Below are 27,226 nucleotides of genomic sequence, written 5' to 3'. Positions count from 1 at the left end.
CATCCCTGACACCAGGTCTGGTATCTTGTGCGTCTATATGGTAACAATGAAGTAAGGTACAGCGGAGGTTTATGCAGGAGGGCTTTATCAACACAGAGTGCAATGCATCGATCTACGAGACTTCAAAGATGACTTGTGAAAGCTCAGGCTAGAGGTCTAGTTGGTTTGACTTTGCTACAAGCATACACATGATCATATTATTAGATATGGACAATCAGATATGAAATGATGTTACATGTTTCCTCAAATGTTAGAGTGAAAACCTTAGGATTATAAAATTTAACTTTGCCACCTTGCAAACAGGTTGATAACGTAGCTACACAATTCCCTTCCATTTATGGTCGTCGCTGAGGAAGGAATGCAGGATGAGGAGGACCATGAGGTCATGGACTTTTTGGAGGAAGATGATTTTGATGAGGAGCAACCTGGTGAAGATGAGGACGAAGAGTATGAGACACACACACACACACAGGACAGACAGGTGAACATTGACTGACAGAAGCAGCTGAACTGGTTCCCCCCTAACCCTCCTAGGTTAATGCTGGTAGAGGAGTCTGCTTTACAAGCTGGTGCTGCAGGGTGTATAAATGCTCTGGCCTGGTCCCAGATCTGTTTATTCTGTCAACCTAAATCCTAATGTATGATAATTGTCATGCCATGTTACCATAGCAGTTGGCTATACATAGGAGTTAACCATAGAGCACAAACAGATCGAATAACAAGCTAACATTTGGCTGATTGTCAGAACAGAAAGAGTGAAACTTCAATGTACTTGAGGACTGCTTGTGTGGCACCTGAATGGGAAGGCAAGCGTTTCTGTATGATTTGATGATTATGATAGTGATGTAACTTGGACTTTGTTTTCAGGTTTGAACGATTTTATTCGTTCAATAAAGCCATTGTTTTATTCATATTCAATGACTTGTGTATGTATTTCCTTATCGTATGTAAGACTCAATGTTTTCTGTTGTTTGGGGTCCAGATAATATTATATGTTTTATTTACTCTCCAGATAAGAAAGTGTCTGGAGAGTAAAACATTTTAAGGACCATCAGTCACTTAAACCGGTGTCCCTTATTTTGTAAGCATCAGAACATAAATACTATTTACTGTGATTTATACCTTCCACAGCATAAGTTGTAAAATAGTAACTTGAAAAGATTCTTACATGCCTTGATTTTGACTTTCATTATAACCTTGTTTACGATCAGTTTATTATGTTACGTAAAGAACTGACAAGAGCATTTACGAAGAATGACAACAACCTTTCATTGCAGTCTGGTTTCTTTACCTTCAACGATAGAAAACATTCCAAAATGTGTAATTCTAGAGTGTTTACTCATTAGACGTTTTTTTATTAATCATAATCTCCAATATCATCACAAAGTCTATTTTGCAAAATGCTGAAATAGACTTTGTGATGATACTGGGGTTATACCATGGGCCTCTGCATCTCACAGGCCTATAGTCTGCCCTATAATCATTACATTCTGCAATGAATATATGGGAGACGGGGTATATGTAAATATATTCAAATTTGCATCCCCACTCCTTCAAAGTCGGACTGAGCATTTCAGTGTCCCAAGGAGGCTAAGGGAAATAAGTTATTAACAATTAAATCTGTATTTACATTTAAAAAAAATAACACACACAGTGATTTATTAGACATAAAAATAACATTTAAAAGACTGCATTGGAGCTTTAAGGTTATTTAGGCAAGGTCTGAGTACTGCTGGTTTTAAAACTAAATGTCACCCACTCACTTTGTCGTAGGTGAGAGGGGTCATAAAAATATTCAAGGTCACTTGTGAAGACCAATGCATTTTTTGTCCATATTCCGCTTTACAGTGCATACGGAAACTATTCAGAACCCTTCCACATTTTTCTACGTTACAGCCTTATTCTAAAATTGATTCAATAAAAAATAAAAATCCTCATCAATATACATAATGACAAAGTGAAAACAGATTTTTATTTATTTTTGCAAATGTATTAAAACCTAAAAATCACATATACCTTATTTACATAAGTATTCATACCCTTTCCTATGATACTTGAAATTGAGCTCAGGTGCATCCTGTTTCCATTGATCATCCTTGAGATGTTTCTACAAATTGTTCGGAGTCCACTTGTGGTAAATTCAAATGGTTGGACATGATTTGAAAAGGCACACACCTTTCTATATAAGGTCCCACAGTTGACAGTACATGTCAGAGCAAAAACCAAGCCATGAGGTCGAGGGAATTGTCTGTAGTGCTCTGAGACATTATTATGCCGAGGCACAGATCTGGGGAAGGGTACCAAAACATTTCTGCAGAATTTAAGGTCCCCAAAAACAGTGGACTCCATCAGTTTTAAATGTAAGAAGTTTGGAACCACCAAGACTTTTCCTAGAGGTAGTCGCCCAGCCAAAAGGAGCAATTGGGGGAGAAGGGCCTTGGTCAGAGAGGTGATCAAGAACACAATGGTCACTCTGACAGAGCTCTAGAGTTCCTCTGTGGAGATGGGAGTACCTTCCAAATGGACAACCATCTCTGTAGCACTCCACCAATCAGGTTTTTAGTGGCCAGACGGAAGCAACTCCTCAGTAAAATGTTGACACACGTTTTGTGTTGAAGAAGCACCATGCTCCGAATTGTGTTGTCCCGAACCTTGCCTTGAATCTCTGGCATTTCAAATTGTCAGTATTCAGTTCCACCATCCCCTTTCCAAGCGCACAGCCCGAAGTGCTTCATCAATAACGAGTGGCATGATGCCGTCAGCAAGAGGTCCTTCCCCACCATCAACCCAGCCGCAGGAGAGGTCATCTGTCAGGTGGCTGAGGCAGACAAGGTAGATGTGGACGAGGTTGTGAAGGCTGCCAGGGAGGCCATCAGGTTTGGGTCACCATGGTGACGCATGGACGCGTAGGACCGCGGACTGCTCCTGAGCTGGCTGGCAGATGCAATCGGGAGGGACACAGCCTACCTAGTGGAACTGAAGACCCTGGACAATGGGAAACCCTATTTCGTGTCTTACAGCGTGGACGTGCCCATGGTGGTCAAGTGCCTCAGGCTTTCAGCTCGACTGCCCCCAGCTTCAGGAATGCCCTGCCGGACCACCTGAAGGCACCACAGACTCTGGGCTCCTTTAAAACGGGCAATAAAACCTTTCTCTTTAGGAAGGCTTTCTGTTGATAGCTGTGCTCCTTGGTGACCTAGTCCCTTGTAGTGTCAGCTGTGTTATAAAGCCCTATTTGGTTTTTATTTTATGCACTTTGAGATTACTGTGTATAATGAAAAGCGCTTTACAAATGTAATACATTATAAAAGGCACATGACAGCCCGCTTGGAGTTGGCCAAAAGGCACCTAAAGGACTCTCAGACTGTGAGAAACAGGATTCTCTACTCCGATGAAACTGAGATTGAACTCTTTGGCCTGAATGCCCAGCATCACCTTTGGGAATGTTTTTCAGCGGCAGGGGCTGGGAGACAAGCCAAGATCGATGGAAAGATGAATGGAGCAAAGTACACAGAGATCCTTAACCTCTCTAGGGTAGGGGGCAGAATTCGGTATTTTGGATGAAAAGCATGCCCAAATTAAACGGCCTGTTACTCAGGCCCAGAAGATATGATATGCATATATAACAACTGATTTAGCAGGCAAAAACCTGAGAAAAATCCATTCAGGCAGTAGTTTTTGGGGGAGTTTTGTGGTTTTTGATTCAATGCCATTACAGTATCCATTGACTTAGGACTCCATTTGCAGTTCCTATGCCTTCCACAAGATGTCAACAGTATTTATAAATCGTTTCAGGCTTGTATTCTTATAAATGAGGGAGTAATACCAGTCTGAACGAGTGGACCCTAACGTGACGCAGAGTTTTTTCAGGCGCATGTGCATTTCTTGTTTACCTTTTATATTGACGACATTATTGTCCGGTTGAAATATTATAGATCATTTAGGCTAAAAAACAACCTGACGATTGAATATAAACATCGTTTGACATGTTTATGAACTTTGCGGATACAATTAGGATTTTTTGTCTGATTGTTTTGACTGAGTTTGAGCCTGTGGATTACTGAAGAAAACGCGCTAACAAAACTGAGGTTTTTGGATATAAAGAGACTTCATCGAACAAAAGGAACATTTATTGAGTAGATGAATGTCTTCTGATTGCCACCATATGAAGATCAAAGGTAAGGGATTCATTTTCTCTATTTCTGAGTTTTGTAACGCTTCTGCTTGGCTGGTTACTGTTTGTAATAATTTGTCAACTGGGCTATGTCCTGGGCTAGGTATGTTCTGGTCTAGGTATGCTTTCGCCGAAAAGCATTTTATAAATATGACACTGTGGTTGGTTTAACAAGAAGTTCATCTTTAAATCTATGTAAAATATGTTTTGTTTTCTGAATTTTTATAATGAGCATTTCTGTAACTGAATTTGGCGCTCTGCAACCTCACTGGATGTTGGCCAGATGGGACGCTAGCATCCCACATACCCTAGAGAGGTTAATGAAAACCTGGTTCTCCTTCTAACAGGATAACTACCCTAAGCACACAGCCAAGACAACACAGGAGTGGCTTTGGGACAAGTCTGTGAATGTCATTGAGTGGCCCAGCCAGAGCCCGGACTTGAACATCTATGGAGAGACCTGAAAATAGCTGTGCAGCAACGCTCCCCATCCAACCTGACAGAGCTCGAGAGGATCTGCAGAGAAGAATGGGAGAAACCCCCAAATACTGGTGTGCCAAGCTTGTAGTGTCACATCAAAGAAGACTCGAAGCTGTAATTGCTGCCAAAGGAGCTTAAACAAAGTACAGAATAAAGGGTCTCAATAATTCAAAGTCAGTGATTCTAAATAGAGGAGAAAAAAACTGTACATTTACTCAGAGCTATTGTTTTGTTACCATCACTCCCAATGCAACTTCAGACCAAACTCTTTACAGACTCATCCTTTATAGACTGTGTTAGCCAATATAGTCTCCTGTCTCCTATATATATTCATTGCGGTTCTATTTTGATTATATATATTTTTCAATATGGTCTCATATTGACTCTGCTAGTTTTCCAAGAGAGAGACTTTATTGACAAATTGATGGATTACCAATGACGTCTGAAAGGTGGGATTTCAGCAATATACTACCTGCTTCGTCACCGGAACAACATAATGAAAGAGACCCAGCATAGTGTATGATGCCCCACATGCTATAACCAGTATCAGAATATGCATGTCTTTATTTACCTACAGTACTAATATTTGTTATTGGACTAGCAGCGGTGTGGAAAATGTGTCTCGTTTCAGGAAACTAGGCGTGTCGCACATCACTACGTCACAGGAGAGCCATTTGAACGTAATCTTTTTTTAAATCAAAATGCAGAAATGCCTTCTTGAACATGTGATCTTTCATGTGCCTTAATAACAAACTTGTATACCATCTGTTGTACTGCCCCTGAACAAGGCAGTTAACCCACTGTTCCTAGGCCGTCATTGAAAATAGTAATTTGTTCTTAACTGACCTGCCTAGTTAATTAAATAAAGGTAAAATACAAAAAATACAAAATATGTAAATACAAAAATATTATTAAATATGGATCAGTGGGATGCTAGCGTCCCAACTCGACAACTTCCGGTGAAATTGCAGAGCGCCAAATTCAAATTAAATAAATATACTATAAATACTATACTATACTATAAATATTTAACTTTTATGAAATCACAAGTACAATACATCAAAATAAAGCTTAATTTATTGTTAATCCAGCCGCCATGTCAGATTTCAAAAAGGCTTTACGGCGAAAGCAAACCATGCGATTATCTGAGGACAGCGCTCAGCACACAAAACATTAAACAGTTAGCAGCCAAGTAGATTAGTCAAGGAAGTCAGAAATAGCAATAAAATTAATCACTTACTTTGATTATCTTCGTATGGTTGCAATCACAAGACTCCCTGTTACACAATAAATGTTTGTTTTGTTCGATTAAAGTCCCTCTTTATGTATAAAAACCTCCATTTTGTTGGTGCATTTTGTTCAGTAATGCAATGGCTCAAATGCGGTCACAACGGGCAGACGAAAATTCAAAATAGTATCCGTAAAATTCATAGAAACATGGCAAACAATGTTTAAAATCAATCCCCAGGTTGTTTTTTGCCTAAATAATTGATAATATTTCAATCGGACAACAGCGTCGTCAATATAAAAGATAAACAAAAAAGGTGCGCTCTCGGTCGTGCGCAGTAACCAGCTCTGGGGACATCCCAGGGTCCACTCACTCAATGTGATCATTCTCCCTCATTTTCAGAAGAAAAGACTGAAACAATGTCTAAATGTAATGGTTCTCTTGTGGTGAAGGACAGTCGGACCAAAATGCAGCGTGATGATGATTCATGATATTTTCATGAAGGAAAAAACTATACATGAAGAAACTACAAAATAATGAAATGTGAAAACCGAAACAGCCCTATCTGGTGCAAACACAGAGACAGGAACAATCACCCACAAACACACAGTGAAACCCAGGCTACCTATATATGGTTCCCAATCAGAGACAATGACTAACACCTGCCTCTGATTGAGAACCATATCAGGCCAGACATAGAAATAGACAAACTAGACATGTAACAGAATGCCCACTCAGCTCACACCCTGACCAACCAAAACATAGAAACATACAAAGAAAACTATGGTCAGGGTGTGACACTAAAGACTGTTCACAACTAGTGGAAGCCATAGGGAACGGAATCTGGGTCATATCCCTTTAAATGGTGGATAGGCTTTCATTGGAAAAACAGCCATTTCAAAATAATGTCACTTCCTGGATGGATTTTCCTCAGGTTTTCACCTGCCATATCAGTTCTGTTATACTCACAGACATTATTTTAACCGTTTTAACAGTGTTTTCTATCCAAATCTACCAATTATATGCATATCCTAGCTTCTGGGCCTGAGTTGCAGGCAGTTTACTTTGGGCACGCTTTTCATCCAAAATTCCGAATGCTGCCCCCTTTCTTAAAAAAGTTAAATTATGAGCCTAGTTGGTTTAGCCACGGAAAAAGTCAGCAACCTTCCCGCTAGCCGTGATTGGCTGAGATAATGAGTGGGCTGGACATCCCGAGAGATGAGTTCGGATTGGTCTGCCATGTAGCACTGTCTAAAACATGAGCTGGTCAGTATGTGTAGGTATTATTTTCTAACGCTGTTTTTTTAAAGATATCACTCAGTAGAACTGCATAAGTGTTGCTCTCCACTTTTTGGAGGACCGAGTTTTGAAATCAGTGGAATTAGAGTACGATAGCTAAGGAGATTTGATTTTGATTGCAAATATGCAGACAGAGTAGAAAAGAGAACACAGAGAAGGCTGCTGTATAAAACACCTGTCTCCAGATTACATCTTCAAACTAAGGGCAAACATGGCATCTGTGACAGAGAGGGAGAAGTGTCCATCCATGTATATGGGTAAGATAGTCTAGCTAGCTACATTTTCAGATATTACACGTTTCTAATTTTGTCAGAAAGTCATTTTCATTTCAAGCTAAATTATGCTGTTAGCTAGCTAGCTAACATTAGCTGGCTGTCTCACTAACTAATGTTATGTGTATGATCTCTGGAGTAATATTATTCAGAGCCATTTGCATTGCTAGCTATAGCCTAATGTTAGCTAGATAACATTGAACCTGGTTGGTTAGCTACCTGCAGATCCATGCAGGGTAGTAACGTTATGAGGTGGGATTATGGCTCATTGTTTAGCTAACTAACTACATGTCTAAACAAAATACCCCACTATGCAAGTAACCATTTCAAAAGAATGTTCATGATGTCACTGCAAAAACTGTCGGTAGATGTACAGTATCTGGTAATTCCGCTCTGGCTTTCTACTGTGATTTCAGAGCACTCTCATCTGAGTGTGCCAAAGCGCAGAATAACTGACGAATTTGCAAATGCTCAACACCTGTTGAATATGGCCTGTGTCAGTAAACGTTGGCAAAAAAAGTGTAATTAAATTGTTGCCAGCAGCACAGTTGCAGTCACCAACACTCTGGATAACATGAAAACAGCCTAACCAGATCTGCTAGGGCAAGTAAAATGGTCAGAGTGAGCTGTTCTCTCATTTGTGTCTGGAAGTAGCTCGCGAGCTAGCCAACGTTAGCCAGTTAGCTTGGGTGCTTGACTGCTGTTGTTAGGTCAGAGCGCTCAGATCAACCCTACTCCTTGGCCAGAGCGTCCAGTGTGTGCTCTGAATCCCCGAGAGCAAAACGCTCTGAATTTACCAACCTGACAAACTGACAACACTCTGATTTTATGAATTCCCAGTGCATTCTGAGCACACTCTGGCAGTTCATATTAAATTTAAGAGCACAACTGTAGTTTAAACCAGCCTTTAATCTTGAAATCTTTGGTTGTTTAGTTCATGGCCTCACATGTGAATCCTTAAAGAGATGGGTGGGGCTAAGGCTCAACAGGGTGTGAATGATGCTGAATGGGTGTAGACAAAGTGCTCTCCAGTGGGGGGGTCAATGTAAATAGCCAATTGAGAAATTGTTCTGCAGTCTTATGGCTTGGGGGTAGAAGCTGTTACGGAGCCCTTTGAACCTAGACTTGGTGCTCCAGTACACTTGCCGTGCGGTAGCAGAGAGAACGGTCTATGACTTAGACCATTTTTGGGGCCTTCCTCTGACGGGTCCTGGATGACAGGAAGCTTGGCCCCAGTGATGTATTGGGCCATACGCACTACCCTCTGTAGTGCCTTATGGTCGGATGCCGAGAAGTTGCCATACCAGGCGGTGATGAACGTAGTCAATATAACTATTTGTTCAGCACTTTTGAAACGTATAGCGACATAATTTAGAACATGGACCGTTCTTACTGTATTCTCCCTGTACACCAAGTCAGAACTGTAGGATAAATAAAAGGGGATATAAGCAAATAATGAAACCTCTTACAATATTCCATTCGTCTAAATCAGGCTATAGGATACATGTGCACCTATCTCGCCTGCTCCCGTTCTTCCCCCCTGGCACTCGAGGACGCCGGGCTCCCCAGCATCAGGCACTCCTGCCACCATCATTATTTCCTTCCCTATATCTGTCTGTCCACCAGCTCGGTTCCCAGCTTCTGCATTAAGGTTCATGTGTCGTTTTGTTACCCATGTGCTGACGCTGTTCCTTGTCTGTTCCTCATTAAACGTTTGACTCGCTGTACCTGCTTCTCGACCCCAGCCTCGGTCCTTATAGCACCACCAAGTCAGAAGTTATGTTACATCATTTACATCATTTATGCAGCAGCATACAATACATTTTTGGACTCACCTTGTTGTACTGTGCTCACTTGAAAAGGAAGGTGGCGCTTTCAAGACAACTGGGAACTCTTAAAAAAACTAGTTTGAATCATGGCATCAGTGATCTTCAGGTTAGAGCTCTAGAAAGAAGCCAGAGTTCCTGACCTGGAATGCCAAGTTGGATGACCGTTAAAAACGTATTTTCCCAGTCGTAGCTAATTTTTTGTGTCTTGAACTCTGAGTTTCCCAGGTCTGAGTTTCCAGTTGTTTTGAACGCTGCAGAAGTTATGCTGGATTGACAGCATGGCCAATGTATTCAACCTTTTCTGGCCCATGGTGTTGCATGTGAATGTTTATCCTTTTAAGCTTGGAAAAGAGACCCTTAAACCCTGACAAGGGTATGACAATGATTGAAAAGGATTTGCCAGTAGATTGTCGAATTGATTCATGATGATGACTGCTTGTCTAGCTAAGATTTTGTAAGTATGATGTTGTCATGATCAGTACAATTTTAAAAATATATATACAGTATTTTTAACCTTTATTTAACTAGGCAAGTCAGTTAAGAATTAAGAACAAGTTCTTTTTTCAATGATGGCCTAGGAACAGTGGGTTAACTGCCTTGTTCAGGGGCAGAACAACAGATTTTTACCTTGTCAGCTCAGGGAATTGATCTTGCAGCTTTTCGGTTACTAGTTCAACGCTCTAACCAAAAGGCTACCTGCCGCCCAACCAAAGCTACAGAATATGTAACGTGATTTGATGTCATTATATCTGTGGCCAATGACCTTCAGCCATCTTGGATGGGCACTTCAAATGTAAATCTATGGCAGCACCCAAGGGGCTTGAACTTTCTAGCTCTACTTGTAGATTGTGTGGTAACGTAGTGTCCCCACAAGTGACAGAACACTGAGACAATCACACGCAAATAGAGAACATCACCAACCCCTACGCTCTGTATTTTCTGCTGGCTGCCCCACCAGCACAGAATGAAACACCTGCATTTTGGAGCAGTCAATAAAGCAAAAAAGAGACCATGTTCACTGTGTCCACTGTGGACATCGGTATCTCTCACTCACAAGTCTGAAGTTCATTACACATTTAGTGTGCATCCCTCAGAATACAACTTTCCCAGACTATCCACTGGTTAACTTCCTTGTAAGGCTTTCAACAATATAATCTTCCACAACCGCATAACCGTGATAGTCCGGCAGCTGATTATTACACATTTATTCATATAGTTTCATTGGCTGTTTGAGTCGTGGACGTACTGTATGTCACAATAGACCTTTCGGCACTCCCATTTCGTGGCTCTGAACTCTGTAGAACACTGAAACCATAACTTTGCCAGATATCCATCACATTATACATTGCATCTCTGTATAATGATGTATCTCTCGTTAGCTCTTCCCTGCAGTAGAGGAGTAGAGGAGAATACTGTAGTAATCCTACTCAGTGCCTTATTCGGCGTATGGCCCATTCTCTATGTGGGGCTTTTCATGTCCTGCAGTTTACCAGGCTGGAGGGGAAGCTAGCTGGAGGGAAAGCTATTAGTGTGTTTCAAATAGGGACCAGCGATCGAGTGAGAGAGAAAGAGAGACTAGGGACACCAGTTCACGTTTTGGTTTATTGTCAGAGGCTAGGGAAGAAATTCAATCAAAGTTCAATTTGCATTGCAGCAATGCGTTTTCTTTTTTCTCATGTTGGAGTCAACCTTGTCAAGACAGGCACACCTCAAAGACTGACATGATCTACATTTTCTTCTGATGTCGAGGCAAAGTTTCACATGTCCCATTATATCCCATCCCGTCCTGTCTGGACCACATTTAAATTAGAACCGTGGTACACCTAGACATTAGTAAATCATGAAATTATGTCCATGGGAGATTTGCAAGAAAATTGGGATCTCAAGTTAGGAATTGGCCAGAGACTGATTTCAAAGGAAGAGAGAGATGCAGAGATGCAGAAGAGATAGATGCATGGAGATTCTACACTCATGTAGTAGTGGAATCCATCTTCCATTTATTCTCTCCTCTCTCCTCCCCTCCAAAAAGCTTTACTTGTCCTACGTCATCCTTTTTCTGTCTATCTCTCTATTTTTCTCGCATTCCTTGTCTCTCGCTAATGCAAAAATAAGGAGGGATATTCTACAATCCTATAGAGGTGTTACTACTGTTTTCTCTCCCAGGGCAAAGGAGGGGTTTTGATTCAGGATTTCACTCTTTGTGCCTGATTTAACAGAAACACAGTTAACTGTCAGCAGATGTCAAAACATTAACACACACACCCTAAAGACTTTGATGGACACACTTATTACAGTGCCTGACTGCTCAGAAACCCATGCAGCACACAGCATTTAGTCCATCAGTGTGCACCGAAACACACTGTACCTGTCGTGCACCTTCAGGCCATTTGTAGATGATCTCTTCATATTAGCATTCCCACACATAAACGTTTGACAATATGTTTGCTACCAGGCAAATACCATACAAAACAATACTGCTGAATTCAAACATTCACCTGTCAAAATAGCTGATCAAATTAAAATTAGCTGTCAAATAACACTGTAACATGTCGATAAAATACCAACACATTTCCTCTGGCATTGTCTATGTGGGCAATTGCAAGAGTCTGGTGACCGCTAGCTTTCTAAGCGCAGTGTCCTCCACTCGCTAGCGTAGTACTGACTACTGAATGGCTCCCTGACTCACCTATTGCTGTTCTTCAGACCCTATGATCACTCGGCTACACAGCTGATGCCCCCTGTGCTGTTTCAATAACACTGTACCTCATTTTGTTTATCTGTCGGCCCCAACCTCGAACTCAGGTCCTATATGTGTCTAACTGACCGCTCTGCTCCATTCATCGCCATTTACCCGTTGTTGTCTTAGCTCTCCTGACTAACACCTGTGATTGCTTTATGCCTCGCTCTAATGTCAATATGCCTTTTCTACTGCTGTCAGCTAGTCCTTATTGTTTTATTTCACTGTAGAGCCCTCAGTCCCGCTCACCTTGCCTTAGATAGCTCTTTTGTCCCACCCCCCACACATGCGGAGACCTCACCTGGCTTAACTGGTCTCACCAGAGACAAAACCTCTCTCATCGTCACTCAACGCCTAGGTTCACCTCCACTGTACTCACATCTTACCATACCCTTGTCTGAACATTATGCCCGGAATCTATTCTACCATGCCCAGAAATCTGCTCCCTTTATTCTCTGTTCCCAACACACTAGACAACCAGTTCTTATAGCCTTAAGCCGAACCCTTATCGTCCTCCTCCTCTCTTCCTCTGGTAACCCTGGCCCTGTAGACACCAGTACCACACCTATTCCCTAGGCGCTATCATTTGTTGACTTCTGTAACCATAAAAGACTTGGTTTCATGCATGTTAACATCAGAATTCTCCTCCCTAAGTTTGTTTTATTCACTGCTTTAGCACACTCTGCCAACCCTGATGTCCTAGCCGTGTCTGAATCCTGGCTTAGGAAAACACCAGAAATTCTGAAATTTCCATCCTCAACTTCTACAGGGAGATAGTCTGCAGAGTTCTGTCATGCTATTCAGGTCTGTGCCCAAACAGTTTGAGCTTCTACTTCTAAAAATCCACCTTTCCAGAAATAAGTCTCTCACTGTTGCCGTTTGCTATAGACCCCCCTCAGCCCCCAGTTGTGCCCTGGACTCCATATGTGAATTGATTGCCGCCCATTTATCTTCAGAGTTCGTACTGTTAGGTGACCGAAACTTAACACCACGGCCGTGCTACAATCTAAGCTAGATGCCCTCAATCTCACACAAATTATCAAGGAACTCACCAGGTACAACCCCAAATCCGTAAACACGGGCACCCTCATAGATATCATCCTGGCCAACCTGCCCTCTAAATACACCTCTGCTGTCTTCAACCAGGATCTCACTGCCTCATTGCCTGCATCCGTAATGGTTCCGCGGTCAAACGACCACCACTCATCACTGTCAAACACTCCCTAAAACACTTCAGCAAACAGGCCTTTCTAATCGACCTGGCCTGGGTATCCTGGAAGGATATTGACATCATCCCGTCAGTAGAGTATGACTGGTCATTCTTTAAAATGCTTAAATAAGCATGCCCATTCAAAAAATGTAGAACTAAGAACAGATATAGCCCTGGTTCACTCCAGACTTGACTGCCCTTGACCAGCACAGAAACATCCTGTGGCGTACTGCATTCGCATTGAATAGCCCCCACGACATGCAACTTTTCAGGGAAGTTAGGAACCAAAATACACACTCAGTTAATTAAGAAAGCAATGCCTAGCTTTTTCAAACAGAAATGTGCATCTTGTAGCATAAATTCCAAAAGTTTTGGGACACTGTAACGTCTATGGAGAATAAGAGCACATCCTCCCATCTGCCCACTGCACTGGGCCTAGGAAACACTGTCACCACCGATAAATCCATGATAATTGAGAATTTCAAAAAGCGATTTTCGACGGCTGGCCTTGCATTCTACCTGGCTACCCCTACCCTGGCCAACAACTCTGCACCCCCCGCAGCAACTTGCCCAAGCCCCCCCCCCCCCCGCTTCTCCTTCACCCAAATCCAGACAGCTGATGTTCTGAAAGAGCTGCAAAATCTAGACCCCTACAAATCAGCTGGGCTAGACCCCCTCTTTCTAAAAGTATCCTCCGCAATTGTTGCAACACCTATTACTAGCCTGTTCAACCTCTCTTTCGTATCTTCTGAGATCCGTAAAGAGAAAGTCTTCGAAAGTCAAGTTAACAAACAGATCACCGACCATTTCAATCCCACCGTACCTTCTCCGCTATGCAATCTGGTTTCCTAGCTGGTCATGGGTGCACCTCACTCACACTCAAGGTCCTAAACGATACCATAACCGCCATAAAAGACAGTACTGTGCAGTCGTCTACATCGACCTGGCAAGGCTTTCGACTCTGTCAATCACTGCATTCTTATCGGCAGACTCAATAGCCTTGGTTTCTGAAATGACTGCCTCACCTGGTTCAGCAACTACTTCTCAGATAGAGTTCAGGGTGTCAAATCAGAGGGCCTGTTGTTCAGACCTCTGGCAGTCTCTATGGGGGTGCCACAGGGTTCAATTCTGGGGGAGACTCTTTTCTCTGTATATAACAATGAAGTCACTCCTGCTGCTGGTAATTCTCTGATCCACCTCTACGCAGACGACACCATTCTGTATTCTTCTGGCCCTTCTTTGGACATTGTGTTTAACAAACCTCCAGACGAGCTTCAATGCCATAAAACACTCCTTCCGTAGCCTCCAACTACTCTTAAATGCTAGTAAAACTAAATACATGCTTTTCGACCGATCGCTGCCCGAAGCCGCCCGTCCAACTAGCATCACCACTCTGGACAGTTCTGACATAGAATACGTGGACAAATACAAATATGTAGGTGTCTGGTTAGACTGTAAACTCTCCTTCCAGACTCACATTAAGTATCTCCAATCCAAAATTAAATCAAGAATTGGCTTCCTATTTCGCAACAAAGCCTCATTCACCCAAGCTGCTAAACATACACTCGTAAAACTGACTATCATACCGATCCTTGACTTTGCCGATGTCATTTACAAAATAGCTCCAACACTCTACTCAGCAAATTAGATGTAGTCTATCACAGTGCCATCCGTTTTGTCACCTAAGCCCATAAACTACCCACCACTCCGACCTGTATTCTCTCGTTGGCTGACCTCACTACATATTCGTCGCCAAGCTCACTGGCTCCAGGTCATCTATAAGTCTTTGCTAGGTAAAGCCCCGCCTTATCTCTGCTCACTGGTCACCATAGCAACACCCACACATAGCACGTGGTCCAGCAGGTATATTTCACTGGTCATCCCCAAAGCCAACTCCTTCTTTGGCTGCCTTTCCTTCCAGTTCTCTGCTGCCAATGACTGGAGCGAATTGCAAAAATCACTGAAGCTGGAGACTCATATCTCCATCACTAACTTTAAGCATCAGCTCTCAGAGCAGCTTACCGATCACTGCACATGTACACAGCCGACCTGTAAATAGCCCACCCAACTACCTCATTCCCTACATTGTTATTTATTTTTGCTATTTTGCACCCCAGTATCTCTACTTGCACATCATCAACTGCACATCTATCACTCCAGTGTTAATGCTAAATTGTAGTTATTTCGCCACTACGGCCTATTTATTGCCTTACCTCCATAATGTTACTACATTTGCACACATTGTGTATAGATTTTTCTATTGTGTTTTTGACTGTACGTTTGTTTATCCCGTGTGTAACTCTGTGTTGTTATTTTTGTTGCACTGCTGTCACGCCCTGGTCGAAGTATTTTGTGTTTATCTTCATTTATTTGGTCAGGCCAGGGTGTGGCATGGGTTTTTGTATGTGGTGTGTATGTATTGGGATTGTAGCTTGGTGGGGTGTTCTAGTTAAGTCTATGGCTGTCTGAAGTGGTTCTCAATCAGAGGCAGGTGTTTATCGTTGTCTCTGATTGGGAACCATATTTAGGCAGCCATATTCTTTGAGTGTGTCGTGAGTGATTGTCCTTAGTGTCCTTGTTCCTGTCTTTGTTAGTTTACACAAGTATAGGCTGTTTCGGTTTTCGTTACGTTCTTTGTTTTGTAGTGTTTGTAATTGATTCGTGTTTTACGTTTGTTTATTAAATATGGATCGCAATCTACACGCTGCATTTTGGTCCGACTCTCCTTCACCACAAGAGAACCGTTACAACTGCTTTGCTTTATCTTGGCCAGGTCGCAGCTGTAAATGAGAACTTGTTCTTAACTGGCCTACCTGGTTAAATAAATGTTAAATAAAAAATATATGTATATAAAATAAAAAAAACATGGGACCAATCTAATGGAACATGGGTACAATACAGCCAAATATCGGCCTGGGATCATGGACATATCTGACTTTGGATACCGAATTTACAAAAAATGCTGTGTGAATAAGTTGATCTGTATGTTTTGCGAATTCATTGCCATCAATCATTGTGTGTGTGTGTGTGTGTGTGTGTGTGTGTGTGTGTGTGTGAGAGAGAGAGACTCAATGGATATTCTTTCAGTTTTCTTCAGATAACGGTGTCCTTGGAAGTCTGAGTGTTTTTGTCTGTTAGTGTGTGTGGGTTTGGGATTAGTGTGTGTGTTGTGCTCCTCATCAGAAAAAGGTATTGACGCTTGACTGAGTGTTAGCCGCCTTCCCTGAGAGCTTTAAACTACATTTTATTCGTCTTACTTTCATTTGTAAGATTATCTGCTTTCCAGTGTACTTGTAATATTTGTAATTGCCCTTCAGCTAAACCCCAGCAAGAAGTGAAATTCATTTTTCCAAGCAATTCTCAGTTGAAACCTTCAGGACATCCAACAGAAGTGTTTAAACAGGAATCTGCTATCAGTGGGACATATCTTTAGATTTATTGCATTTTTTTTAAATGACCCACTTTTTGATCTTGTCTCATCGCTGCAACTCCCCAATGGGAGTGGGAGGAGAAGGTCGAGTCATACGTCCTCCGAAACATGATCCGCCAAACTGCACTTCTTTACACCCGCCCGCTTAACCCGAAAGCCAACTGCATCAATGTGTCGGAGAAAACACCATTCAACTGACGACCGAGGTCATCCTGGCAAGGTGTCGCTAGAGCAGGATGAGCCCCCGGCCAAACCCGGATGACACTGGGCCAGCTGTGCGCCACCCTATTGGACTCCCAATCAAGGCCGGTTGTGATACTGCCCAGGATCGAACCCGGGTCTGTAGTGACACCTCTAGCACTGTGATGCAGTGCCTTAGACCGCTGTGCCACACAGGAGGACTTAATTGCTGTTTTTTAATTATCAATGTACAATTATCCAAATGAGGATTTGGTGACATTTTAAGATTTTAATCAGAAAATATTTTACGGAATGAATTTTAAGAATACTAATACACTGTTGGATAATTGCAAAACCATGTTTTATGGTTTTCTCTTTGTATGTACAGTATGTACACATTAATGTTTCAATATGTGGTTTATGAAACAAATATATAAGTAAATCCATTGTCAACATTGTATACAAAATTAAGATTGGCATACTTATCTATATAATATTTCACACAATTACAATTGACAGTATAAGGGTTTGGAGTGAAACAGAATTACAGTGAGATGCATAAAATAACAAATAAACATTATCCTGGTAAAATAATGATTTACATTCTATTCAGCATTTTACTATTAGTTAATACAATGTTATCAGAAATAAATGAACATTGTATTACATAAAATGATTTTTTTTTCACAAATAAAATCTATTTTCACATGTATAATACATTCTATGTACTATATGTCTGAATATTTTATCTCAAAGATGAAGTTAAATATTTTCAATTGAAAGTTTTATTTGTTTTTAAGATATTTGTTGAATTGAACATTAAGAACTGGAAAGTAATTGAACATAGTTATATGACTATGAATAATAATATTAATGTAGATCGAAAACAGTAATCATGGGCCTGATTCAGATCTGTATTTATTCAGAAAGACTTATTTATTGGAGTTAGACTTATTTATTGGAGTGTTTAAATTCAGTTAGAACAAATGCAGAACACATGAACTGAGAGTTATTTGAATGTTGATCAACAGAATAAAATATATAAAAAACATTACGTTTGAGAGAAACGTTATAAAACACACATTTTTCCTGGCAATTAGGAGTTCCTTGTAGCCTGGTACAAACTACTGTATTATAAGGAGGTGGCGAACAGTGTGCACACAAGATCTCCCAGTTTAGCCAATTTGTCTACGTCTCTCCAAACATCACATTTATGTTGCTCCAAATGACAAATTTGGTGGTGTTTTGGAACTACTCCTGCTGCAGCTGCACCCCAGGTTCCACCGCTGCTATCGCCGGTTAACTGGTTCAACTGATTCAATGTAGACATTCAATCTGAATGGTTAAGGTAATGAGAGTTACGGTTTGTGACAGGGTTAAAACAAAAACAAGCCCATGGTTAAGTTTAAGCATTCATTCCAAATCAGGGGTGGATTGGCCATCTGGGAATTCCCTTTGTCCCTGCCGAAGAGAGGAGGGTCTCACTGAAGGTATAATTATTATTTCTAAACACTTAATATTCAGTTCAATATATTTCACAACAAAGCTATTTGATATGGCTTCGAGCACATGAAATTCACACAGGCTATTGTAAGGCCTATAGCTCTCATGGGTAGTACCAACCGCAAAGTTTTTTTTTAACATTCCATTTATCTTGATGGATGCACGCACACCCACACACACACATACACACAGTAAATAAATAACGTCCTGAGAACATGTTTTCAATGAGACTTTTAATAGCACTGCTAGCTTAAGTTAACCATTTTGAACTCCAAGCACATGGAAATTCAGTTGCTTTGGCATTAATCATGAAAACACTTTTTTAAAATTATTGTGGCAGTGAGATTCAAACTCATGTTCTTCTGTTTTTTATCCAAGGAACTAGTCCATTACTCCACCCGGATGGAGCCAGCATGCCATGTTATTTTACTAATACAAAGTTGTTAATTTGAGACTATTCAAACAGATCCCATTTCAAAGGAATATAAGCACTTCTACTAAGCTAACATATTTAATTGTTTTAAGATGGTCAAACCATGGATAATTTAGCTATTTGATTTTGAATTGTAGGACCCCTGTATGTATCAAAAACAAATGTTTGATAAAATATTCCATTTGACTACTATAGCCCATAGAAAAACATTGAATAACACAATCATAAATGGCAAAACAGACAGTCGAAAAAAACAATCGTAAGGAGTAAGGTTTTAAAGTATCTAAGAGACGTACGAAAGCTCAATAAATATTATTGGACATATATCCAACCCCTTTATTTAGCTGGCACAAAATTACTTCCATACTTCCATAATTTTTGGGGGCCAGTACTGGGTCACCGTCAGACCAGTGACACTTGTGGGACTTGTAGAGCGAAACGGAGAACACCATCAAGTTCGTGAGAGTCTCCTCTTTCCAGAGAGTCATTAGGGGATAAAATCCATCCAAAAAACTAAAATATTTCCCGATCTTCCCAATTTTCAGGATGTCTCCTGCTCTGACAAACAGCGCTGTAGCTCTGCCACTTTCCACTGCAGATGCGGAAGGCCGACAGGCGGATGTGGTGGATTGAGATGCAGCCCATCTAAATGATCATATATCTCTAGCTTAAACAGACGGATTTAATTAGATGAATCGACTCTTACTAAAGAACTCTGAATGACTTTATGAGATGATTACTCATGATTTGGGTCCTACCAAATCCAGTGCTGGTGCCACCAATAGTAAACGTTAGTAACACCAGAGGAACATATTAGTCTGGAGCTCTGTTATAGTCATTAACACTTAACACTCTATTTTTAGCTGCCGTTAAGGTGGCGTTAGCGCACGTTAGTTTACAATTTCGTCATTTAAAAACTAGCGCACTGGCATTTTCCAGCCCTAATGCCAGCTTTGGTTATTTACCTTCCTAACATCAACAGGCTTGCGCTCAGAGGGAGGGGTTGAAATATTTGAGGCGTGTCTTTAAAAACATGATCCAAAGTGTTAATTTCATGCAACCAAAAGCTGGTTTTAGCGGTAACGCAGTTGGTTATGGCATGAATTTGGACGGTGGAAATGCAGCCTATCCAGCCGTGATGCACACTGCCCATATGCACATGGAACAAGATGTGCTTTTGGTGCCTGTAAACTTCGTATTTAGAAACATGAAACAGTAATGTTTTCCCCCATTTCATTTTATTTGTTTAAAAACCAAGCATAGCCTCCCCCTCCTCTCAATGAAGGCTGTTTTCTTTTTGACCTGCCCAATGTGATCAAGTTGGCTCGTCAAGATCGTTGATAAAGTGTTTGGCTCGTGAGAACACTTGGAAATAAATCTTAATCACCCAAGCTTTATTAATTGATCAAGTTTGAGAGGAGCGAAACAGTGAGTTGATGTTCCCTTTTTATCTATGTATTAGCAAGGCCTACATTATTTTAGGCGTGCTTTGGATGTGTGTAAAACCCCCTCCATGATGTAGGCTACATGTGTTCATGCCCATCATGAAACAAGAGATTTGAACCTCGATGAATACCGGTGAACCTCATATTAAGAAGTTATTTTCTTGTATAAATTGTTTGTTTTCTGGTTCATATTTTTAAAACCCAAGCCCTCCGTAGGCTACCCTTACTTATCCTAGGCCTAATATAATGAAGGCTGCTACAACAGCAATGTCTCAAATCTTTTTTTATCCTGGCGATTTTGTGATATGATTACATTTTATTGTCGTTGAAACAACAAACATATTGCTTGTTTTTCATTAAATTAGATTAAAACCAAACGTATTAGAAGGATTCACTGTCCTGGTTTTGTAGTGGGCAGTCATTTTTGATATGTGTATATTATAAATACATCACATGCGACTTAGTGATAAGACTAAGCAATTAGACTATTCAAATATTTATCTGACTCCATAAAGATTATTTAGCAATATGCATGAACATCATAGTTGAGTTACAGTAATAGTCCATTGGGTGGAGAGAGAGAGAATAAAAGAGTATCACCACAGCAGCTCAGGAACAAATAAGAGAAAAAACAATGAACCGTAGACCCTTTTATAAGCTTCTGAGTTGTTTGGATTCAAAACCTGAATTGCTGACCAATAGTATTACTGTAAAGTTAATCTCCAATCAGAAGTCAGACCTACATGATGTAACCTCTGCTTCTCAGAAGTGTGACAATGGAGATTGTTCTTATCTGATTCTACATCAGAGAGAAGTGTTCAAAACTGGACGGCTAGCTCTGTAGTAGTCACTGTAGACAATCTTCAGACCAGCAGTTCATGGTCCTAGCAACATCACTTCTGGTGTGTCCTTTTTGGCGCCTTAGCATTGTCTTCTTCTTTAGACATGCAAATGTCCTTAGGTAACACCTTTCTGCAAGCAAGCTAGAAAGGAATTCTCAATTTTTCTTTGTAAAAGCAACACACATAACTGAAGGTATATCACAGATTAATTAACATTTCAATGAACATACAATTGTTTATTTATCTGATTGGATTGGTCAATAGCAACTTCAAATGTAGTTTTATCAAATCAGTCAAATATACATAAAATATTATCAAAGATCCCTATCTCAAAGACAGTATATTTGAGACAAAACTCTCAAACTCTCCTCCCTTTGAGAGAAAATGGATAACCAGAATTTTTAAGCAATCAAGAACAATTCTTGAAGTCAAGTCAAAACAACTTTCAAGCATAAATCGAACACATTTTTAGGCCTATTCTACGTGTGAGAATTACAATGTAAGTTCAGAATGGTTTCACAAGCAATTTGTGCCTGGCTCAAATCGGTCTTATGTAGCAAATTTGAAATTGTGTTTTTGTACATTGGATAATAGCAGAGACACAGAGCTACAAAAGGGTATACCATACACTGCATTTGAGGAACAATGGGAAAGTAATTTTGCTTTGAAAATTGATAAACTTGTAACCTCACCTTTGAGAAAATGGCCTTGAATGTTTTGGTACTGACTGGAGAGCACTTCTTTCTCTGCACCCATTCAGCATTGTTCACACCCTCTTAAGCTTTAGTTAACTAACAGTACACTTTAACTTGAAATTAAAATACTTTATGTCAAAATTAGAAATGTGTAATATCTGAAAATGTTGCTAACTAGACTATCTTACCTGTGGTCTGAAATCGGAGTAGATAACCAGAGCGAATTTACAAGCTATTACATCCATCAACAGTTTTTGCAGTGACATTCTATTGAAATGGAAACTTGCATAATGGAGTCTTTTGTTAAGACATGTAGCTAGCTAGCTAACTAACTAAACAATGAACCATAATTCCTACTCATGACGTTACTACCCTGCATGAAACTGCAGGTAGCTAAACAACCAGGTTCAATGTTAGCTAGGTAACATTAGGCTATAACTAGCCAAGCAAATGGCTCTGAGATACGAATAATAAGATCATACACGTAACGTTAGCTAGCGAGCCAGCCTGCTAACATTAGCTAGCTAACAGTACACTTGAAATGAAACCACTTTCTGTCAAAATTAGAAAGGTGTATTATCTGAAAATGTAGCTAACTAGAAAATCTTAAACCATATACATCATGGATGGACGTGTCTCCTGTCAGATGCCATGGTTGCTCTTAGTTGGCTATCATACTCGAATTACAGTGATTTCAAAACTCAGTCCTCCAGAAAGTGGAGTGCAACACTTATGCAGTTTTACTACGTGATACATTTTTTCTAACTGTGTTAGACAGGATTACCTAGACATACTGACCAGCTCAAATAGACAGAAGTGTGCTATATGGCAGAACAATCCAAACTCATCTCGCGGCATGTCCAGCCCACTCATTATCTCAGCCAATAATGGCTGGCGGGAGGGTTGCTTCCTTTTTCTGTGGCTAAACCAGCTAAGCTCGTAATTTAACAATTGTATTCGTATTTACAGATGGCATACACATTTTGTAATTAAGTCACATTAAAGTTCACATGTTCGAGACGGCATTTCTTCCCATAACAAAAAAAGTGAATGTTCAAACGGCTCTCCTGTGAAGTAGTGACCCGCGAGATACGCCTCGCTTCCTGAAACGGGTCACATTTGAACATTAAATATATTAGAATCCTAGTTTAAAACAGCCAACATTAGCAAATCAATGGTGAAAGTTCTAAGGCCATTTTGTGACAAACAAAGCAATGACTTTAAATAGCACACGCACATCTATACATTCAGATGGACTTAGCCATATGCACCACGCATAGGAAAACAAACAATTCTTTGTGTTTTAACTTCTTGGCGCACCCATCCCGTTAGCAGGATCATTTTCTTCAACATCCACTGAATTGCAGAGCACCAAATTCAAATTAAATTACTACAATTATTTTATTTTCATGAAATCACAAGTGCAAAACATAGCTTAGCTTGTTGTTAATCCACCTGCCGTGTCAGATTTCAAAAAAGCTTTACAGCAAAAGCTATCCAAGCATTTATGTTAGGACATCTCTCTCAGCAGTCAAACATTACAAACAGCTAGCAGCAAAGTAGATTGATCACAAAAGTCAGAAAAGCAATCAAATGAATCGTTTACCTTTGATGATCTTCAGATGTTTTCATTCACGAGACTCCCAGTTACACAATAAATGTTCGTTTTGTTCCATAAAGATTATTTTTATATCCAAAATACCTCCATTTGGTTGGCACATTTTGTTCAGAAATCCACAGGCTCGAGCGGTCACGATGGGGCAGACGAAAATTCCAAATAGTATCCGTAAAGTTCGTAGAAACATGTCAAACGTTTTTTATAATCAATCTTCAGGTTGTTGTTTTTTTTTGTTTAAAAAAAAATCTTACCCCCTTTTCTCCCCAATTTCATGCACAATGTTTGACACGTTCGGAAGGAGACTAACGTGAGGTAAAATAAATAAATAATTAATCAGAAGACTAATGATCAGATATGAAAATATCTGAAAGGTTATATTGGGAAGTTATAACTTTGTAATCTGAATACTTTCCTTTGTGCCCCAACTTCCTAGTTAATTACAGTTACATGATTATTCAGTTTAATCGAGTAACTAATTACAGAGAATCTTTGATAAAAACAAAGTCTTCAGTTTAATTATAGTAAAGACACGACAAGGGGAACGTAGAACTACTTACCCTTCCTGTTTGGCCCTGTCCGGGGGTGTCCTCGGATGGGTCCACAGTGTCTCCTGACCCCTCCTGTCTCAGCCTCCAGTATTTATGCTGCAGTAGTTTATGTGTCGGGGGGCTAGGGTCAGTGTGTTATATCTGGAGTACTTCTCCTGTCCTATTCGGTGTCCTATGTGAATCTAAGTGTGCGTTCTCTAATTCTCTCCTTCTCTCTCTCGGAGGACCTGAGCACTAGGACCATGCCCCAGGATTACCTGACATGATGACTCCTTGCTGTCCCCAGTCCACCTGGCCGTGCTGCTGCTCCAGTTTCAACTGTTCTGCCTTCTTATTATTCGAACATGCTGATCATTTATGAACATTTGAACATCTTGGCCATGTTCTGTTTTAATCTCCACCCGGCACAGCCAGAAGAGGACTGGCCACCCCACATAGCCTGGTTCCTCTCTAGGTTTCTTCCTAGGTTTTGGCCTTTCTAGGGAGTTTTTCCTAGCCCCCGTGCTTCTACACCTGCATTGCTTGCTGTTTGGGGTTTTAGGCTGGGTTTCTGTACAACACTTTGAGATATCAGCTGATGTACGAAGGGCTATATAAATAAATTTGATTTGATTTGATTTGAACTACAGATATAGGATCTTCATTTTTAGCCAGTTTGCTACCGCAGGTAAATATGAATTATTATGTGAATTAGAATTAAAGGTCATTTTTTAAGTCTGAAATCTAAAAGTTTCAAATTTCTTGCATTGCAGGAAGGTTCACCCGCAACAGGGTAACCAAATTAAGATCCTACATCTGTGTACACATTTGTCTTTTATGTTTTTGTAATCATTGCTAGCTTCTAGAGAGGGATATGAATGGAAAGAGTGAGGAGGAAAGAAATGGCCCTGAAACATTCCTCTTCATCCGTTGTCTCACCCTCGTTACAGCCTATCACTGAACTCCTCTCTCCCTCTCTCTCCTTTCTTCACTGTGCTAAACTGAGGATAAACTGCCATCCTCCCTTTCCCCATCATCCCTCTGTCCTGTGTGCTTACTTCTCTCTTTTCTGGGATAAATAATGAGATCTCTCCCCCTCCCTTTCCATCACTCTTTCGTGGGTGTGACAGTGACACCAAGGCTGACTCTGCTCTGAGTCTCAGGACCCATGACAAGGACAGAGACCCGTCATGTCACACACACACATGGACGAACGCACACGCACACGCCCAGATATACACACACACTGGGTCAAATGGGAACGTTCACACCCATGCACACAAACAACCCAGAGGATGAGTGACACGAGCTTAACAAGTGAAAACAAATGGATGCTGTCACGAGATCGTAGGACGGAGGACTGGAAGAAGGACATAAACAAACCCTAGTATTTCTCACAGGCTTATGGATGGTATTGTTTTGCCTAGCATCTGTTGTTGTCTAGGGGCCCCTCAGAAGCACAGTGATTCATCTCTCAGTTGTATCATGAACACAAGACTGTCTGAAAAACAGGATTTGACCATCAGCATGGTCTATTCTACAGAGGACTCAGAGGGAAATACTACTGTGGATTTGAGGCATGATTATTGTCACTGCATGTTGTCCCTGTGTCATTTTGTGTCATTTTGTCACTGAACACATCAATCAACTTCTCTGTAATCTTCTAACCCTGGCCTACTGCCCAGTGTGACTGGTTTACAGGCTTTTTCCAAGATAACACTTTAAGGAAATACTGTATTTAGATGGCATGCGAGACACACATATCCAATCTCTCTCATGCAGATACACACTCATATACTAGCTCATGCATATCCAAGCAACTTGAAAATCGCAGCATGTGCGCATACACCCACATAGGCTCACATTAGCACACACACAGAAAGGTCTTGCCTATGACTCACATCACCTTGCCAGGATAAACATTCTAACAGATAGGAAGTTCAGATAGGGTTCGATGGCATGGGTGTGTGTTTGTATGTATGTATGTGTATATGTGCATCGTAATTCGGCTGAGCTCCACACATGATAAATTAATCCTGGCTGAAGGCATGAGACACAAATAATTTACACCTGTCCACGCGAATATAAGTGTGAGTGCCCGTGTGTATTCCCCTGCTGTCAGTTTCATACCTTCACACACATACATGCGCACACAGACACACACACAGATCCACACTCCTGCCTTACCTTCATTGTTGTCGTTGTTGTTGTTTCCGGTGGTGCCCAGTGTCTGTAGTGATATAGTCCATAGAAACAGTGCTATGAGCCCTGGGTCTGAAGACATGGTGCTTACACACACACACACACACACACACTCACACACTACCAATCTCCCTCTCTCTTCCTCTCTCTCACTCCCTCGCTCTTACTCTCCCTCAGACTTTTGCTGCCTCTGTGTCCCAGTGCTGAAGCGGAGCCTGAGCCAGCACTGAGAGTGTGTGTGTGAGTGAGTGAGAGAGAGTGTGTCTGAGGGGCTGAGGGCTGGGATAGAGTTAGAGACTGGCTCTGTTCCTCTCAGCCTCTCTGTCTGCTCTCACACATACATGCACACTCAGGGGAGGGACTAGACTGTCACTCCAACTCTCAGTAACCAATTAGAGGGCAGGATTCTGAAGGTCCACTAACCAAATATTCACGATACCTCACCTTTACCTATCCTACTTTAGAGACTCTTTCTCTCAATCTCTAACATGTTCTTTCTCTGACGCTCCCACTCTCTTTCTTTTTCTCTCACTCCTGCATGCACTTTTGACTGTTCTCTGCCTCTCTCTCGCACTTTCATTCTCTACATCTCAATCTCTCCTCTTTTACTCTCCCTTTACTCTCGCCTCCCTCTCTGCCTCGCTTGCTTTTACTCCTCTTTCCCTCACTCACTCACACACTCTCTCAACTCCACCTCTCCCCCTCTTTCTTTTTTGTACTCTTCTACAAATTCTTTAAGAAACACTTTAAGAAACTAATTATCATAATATTTTCTGTCCTTTTTTAAATACAAACATCCTAGTCTTGTGTCTGTTGTTGGATATCAAGAAAACTCCACAACATAGAACATATTCCACCAGCTTTTCACCTTTTAGAAAAAGGTTCCCTATTGATATTAACGGAAATCAATTCTATGTATTTCTTTCAACACTGTTTAGATTGAGACAGTGGAATATAGGAGAATGATCAACTGAAGGTCATCAATAATTAGAGGTGTGTGCACCCTTGCGTGTGCGTCCATCTCTCTGTGTGTGTGTGTGTGTGTGTGTGTGTGTGTGTGTGTGTGTGTGTGTGTGTGTGTGTGTGTGTGTGTGTGTGTGTGTGTGTGTGTGTGTGTGTGTG

The 27,226-nt window shown here is 40.9% G+C and overlaps 1 protein-coding gene across 1 annotated transcript in view; it reads right to left on the bottom strand.

The window, feature by feature from the left end:
• Positions 1–26,461, bottom strand: part of LOC109890221 (ephrin type-A receptor 8) — a 145,926-nt gene extending 119,465 nt beyond the window's left edge. Inside the window, exon 1 of the mRNA XM_031825154.1 lies at positions 26,090–26,461. Within this exon, the coding sequence (XP_031681014.1) occupies positions 26,090–26,186 (97 nt within the window). The 5' untranslated portion in view covers positions 26,187–26,461. The remainder of the gene's footprint in view (positions 1–26,089) is intronic.
• Between the last annotated feature and the right edge of the window lie 765 nt (positions 26,462–27,226).

This window comes from Oncorhynchus kisutch, linkage group LG5 (genome assembly GCF_002021735.2).
Source record: "Oncorhynchus kisutch isolate 150728-3 linkage group LG5, Okis_V2, whole genome shotgun sequence".
NCBI classification, from domain to species: Eukaryota; Metazoa; Chordata; class Actinopteri; order Salmoniformes; family Salmonidae; genus Oncorhynchus; species Oncorhynchus kisutch.
This window is presented reverse-complemented; position numbering and strand designations above follow the sequence as displayed.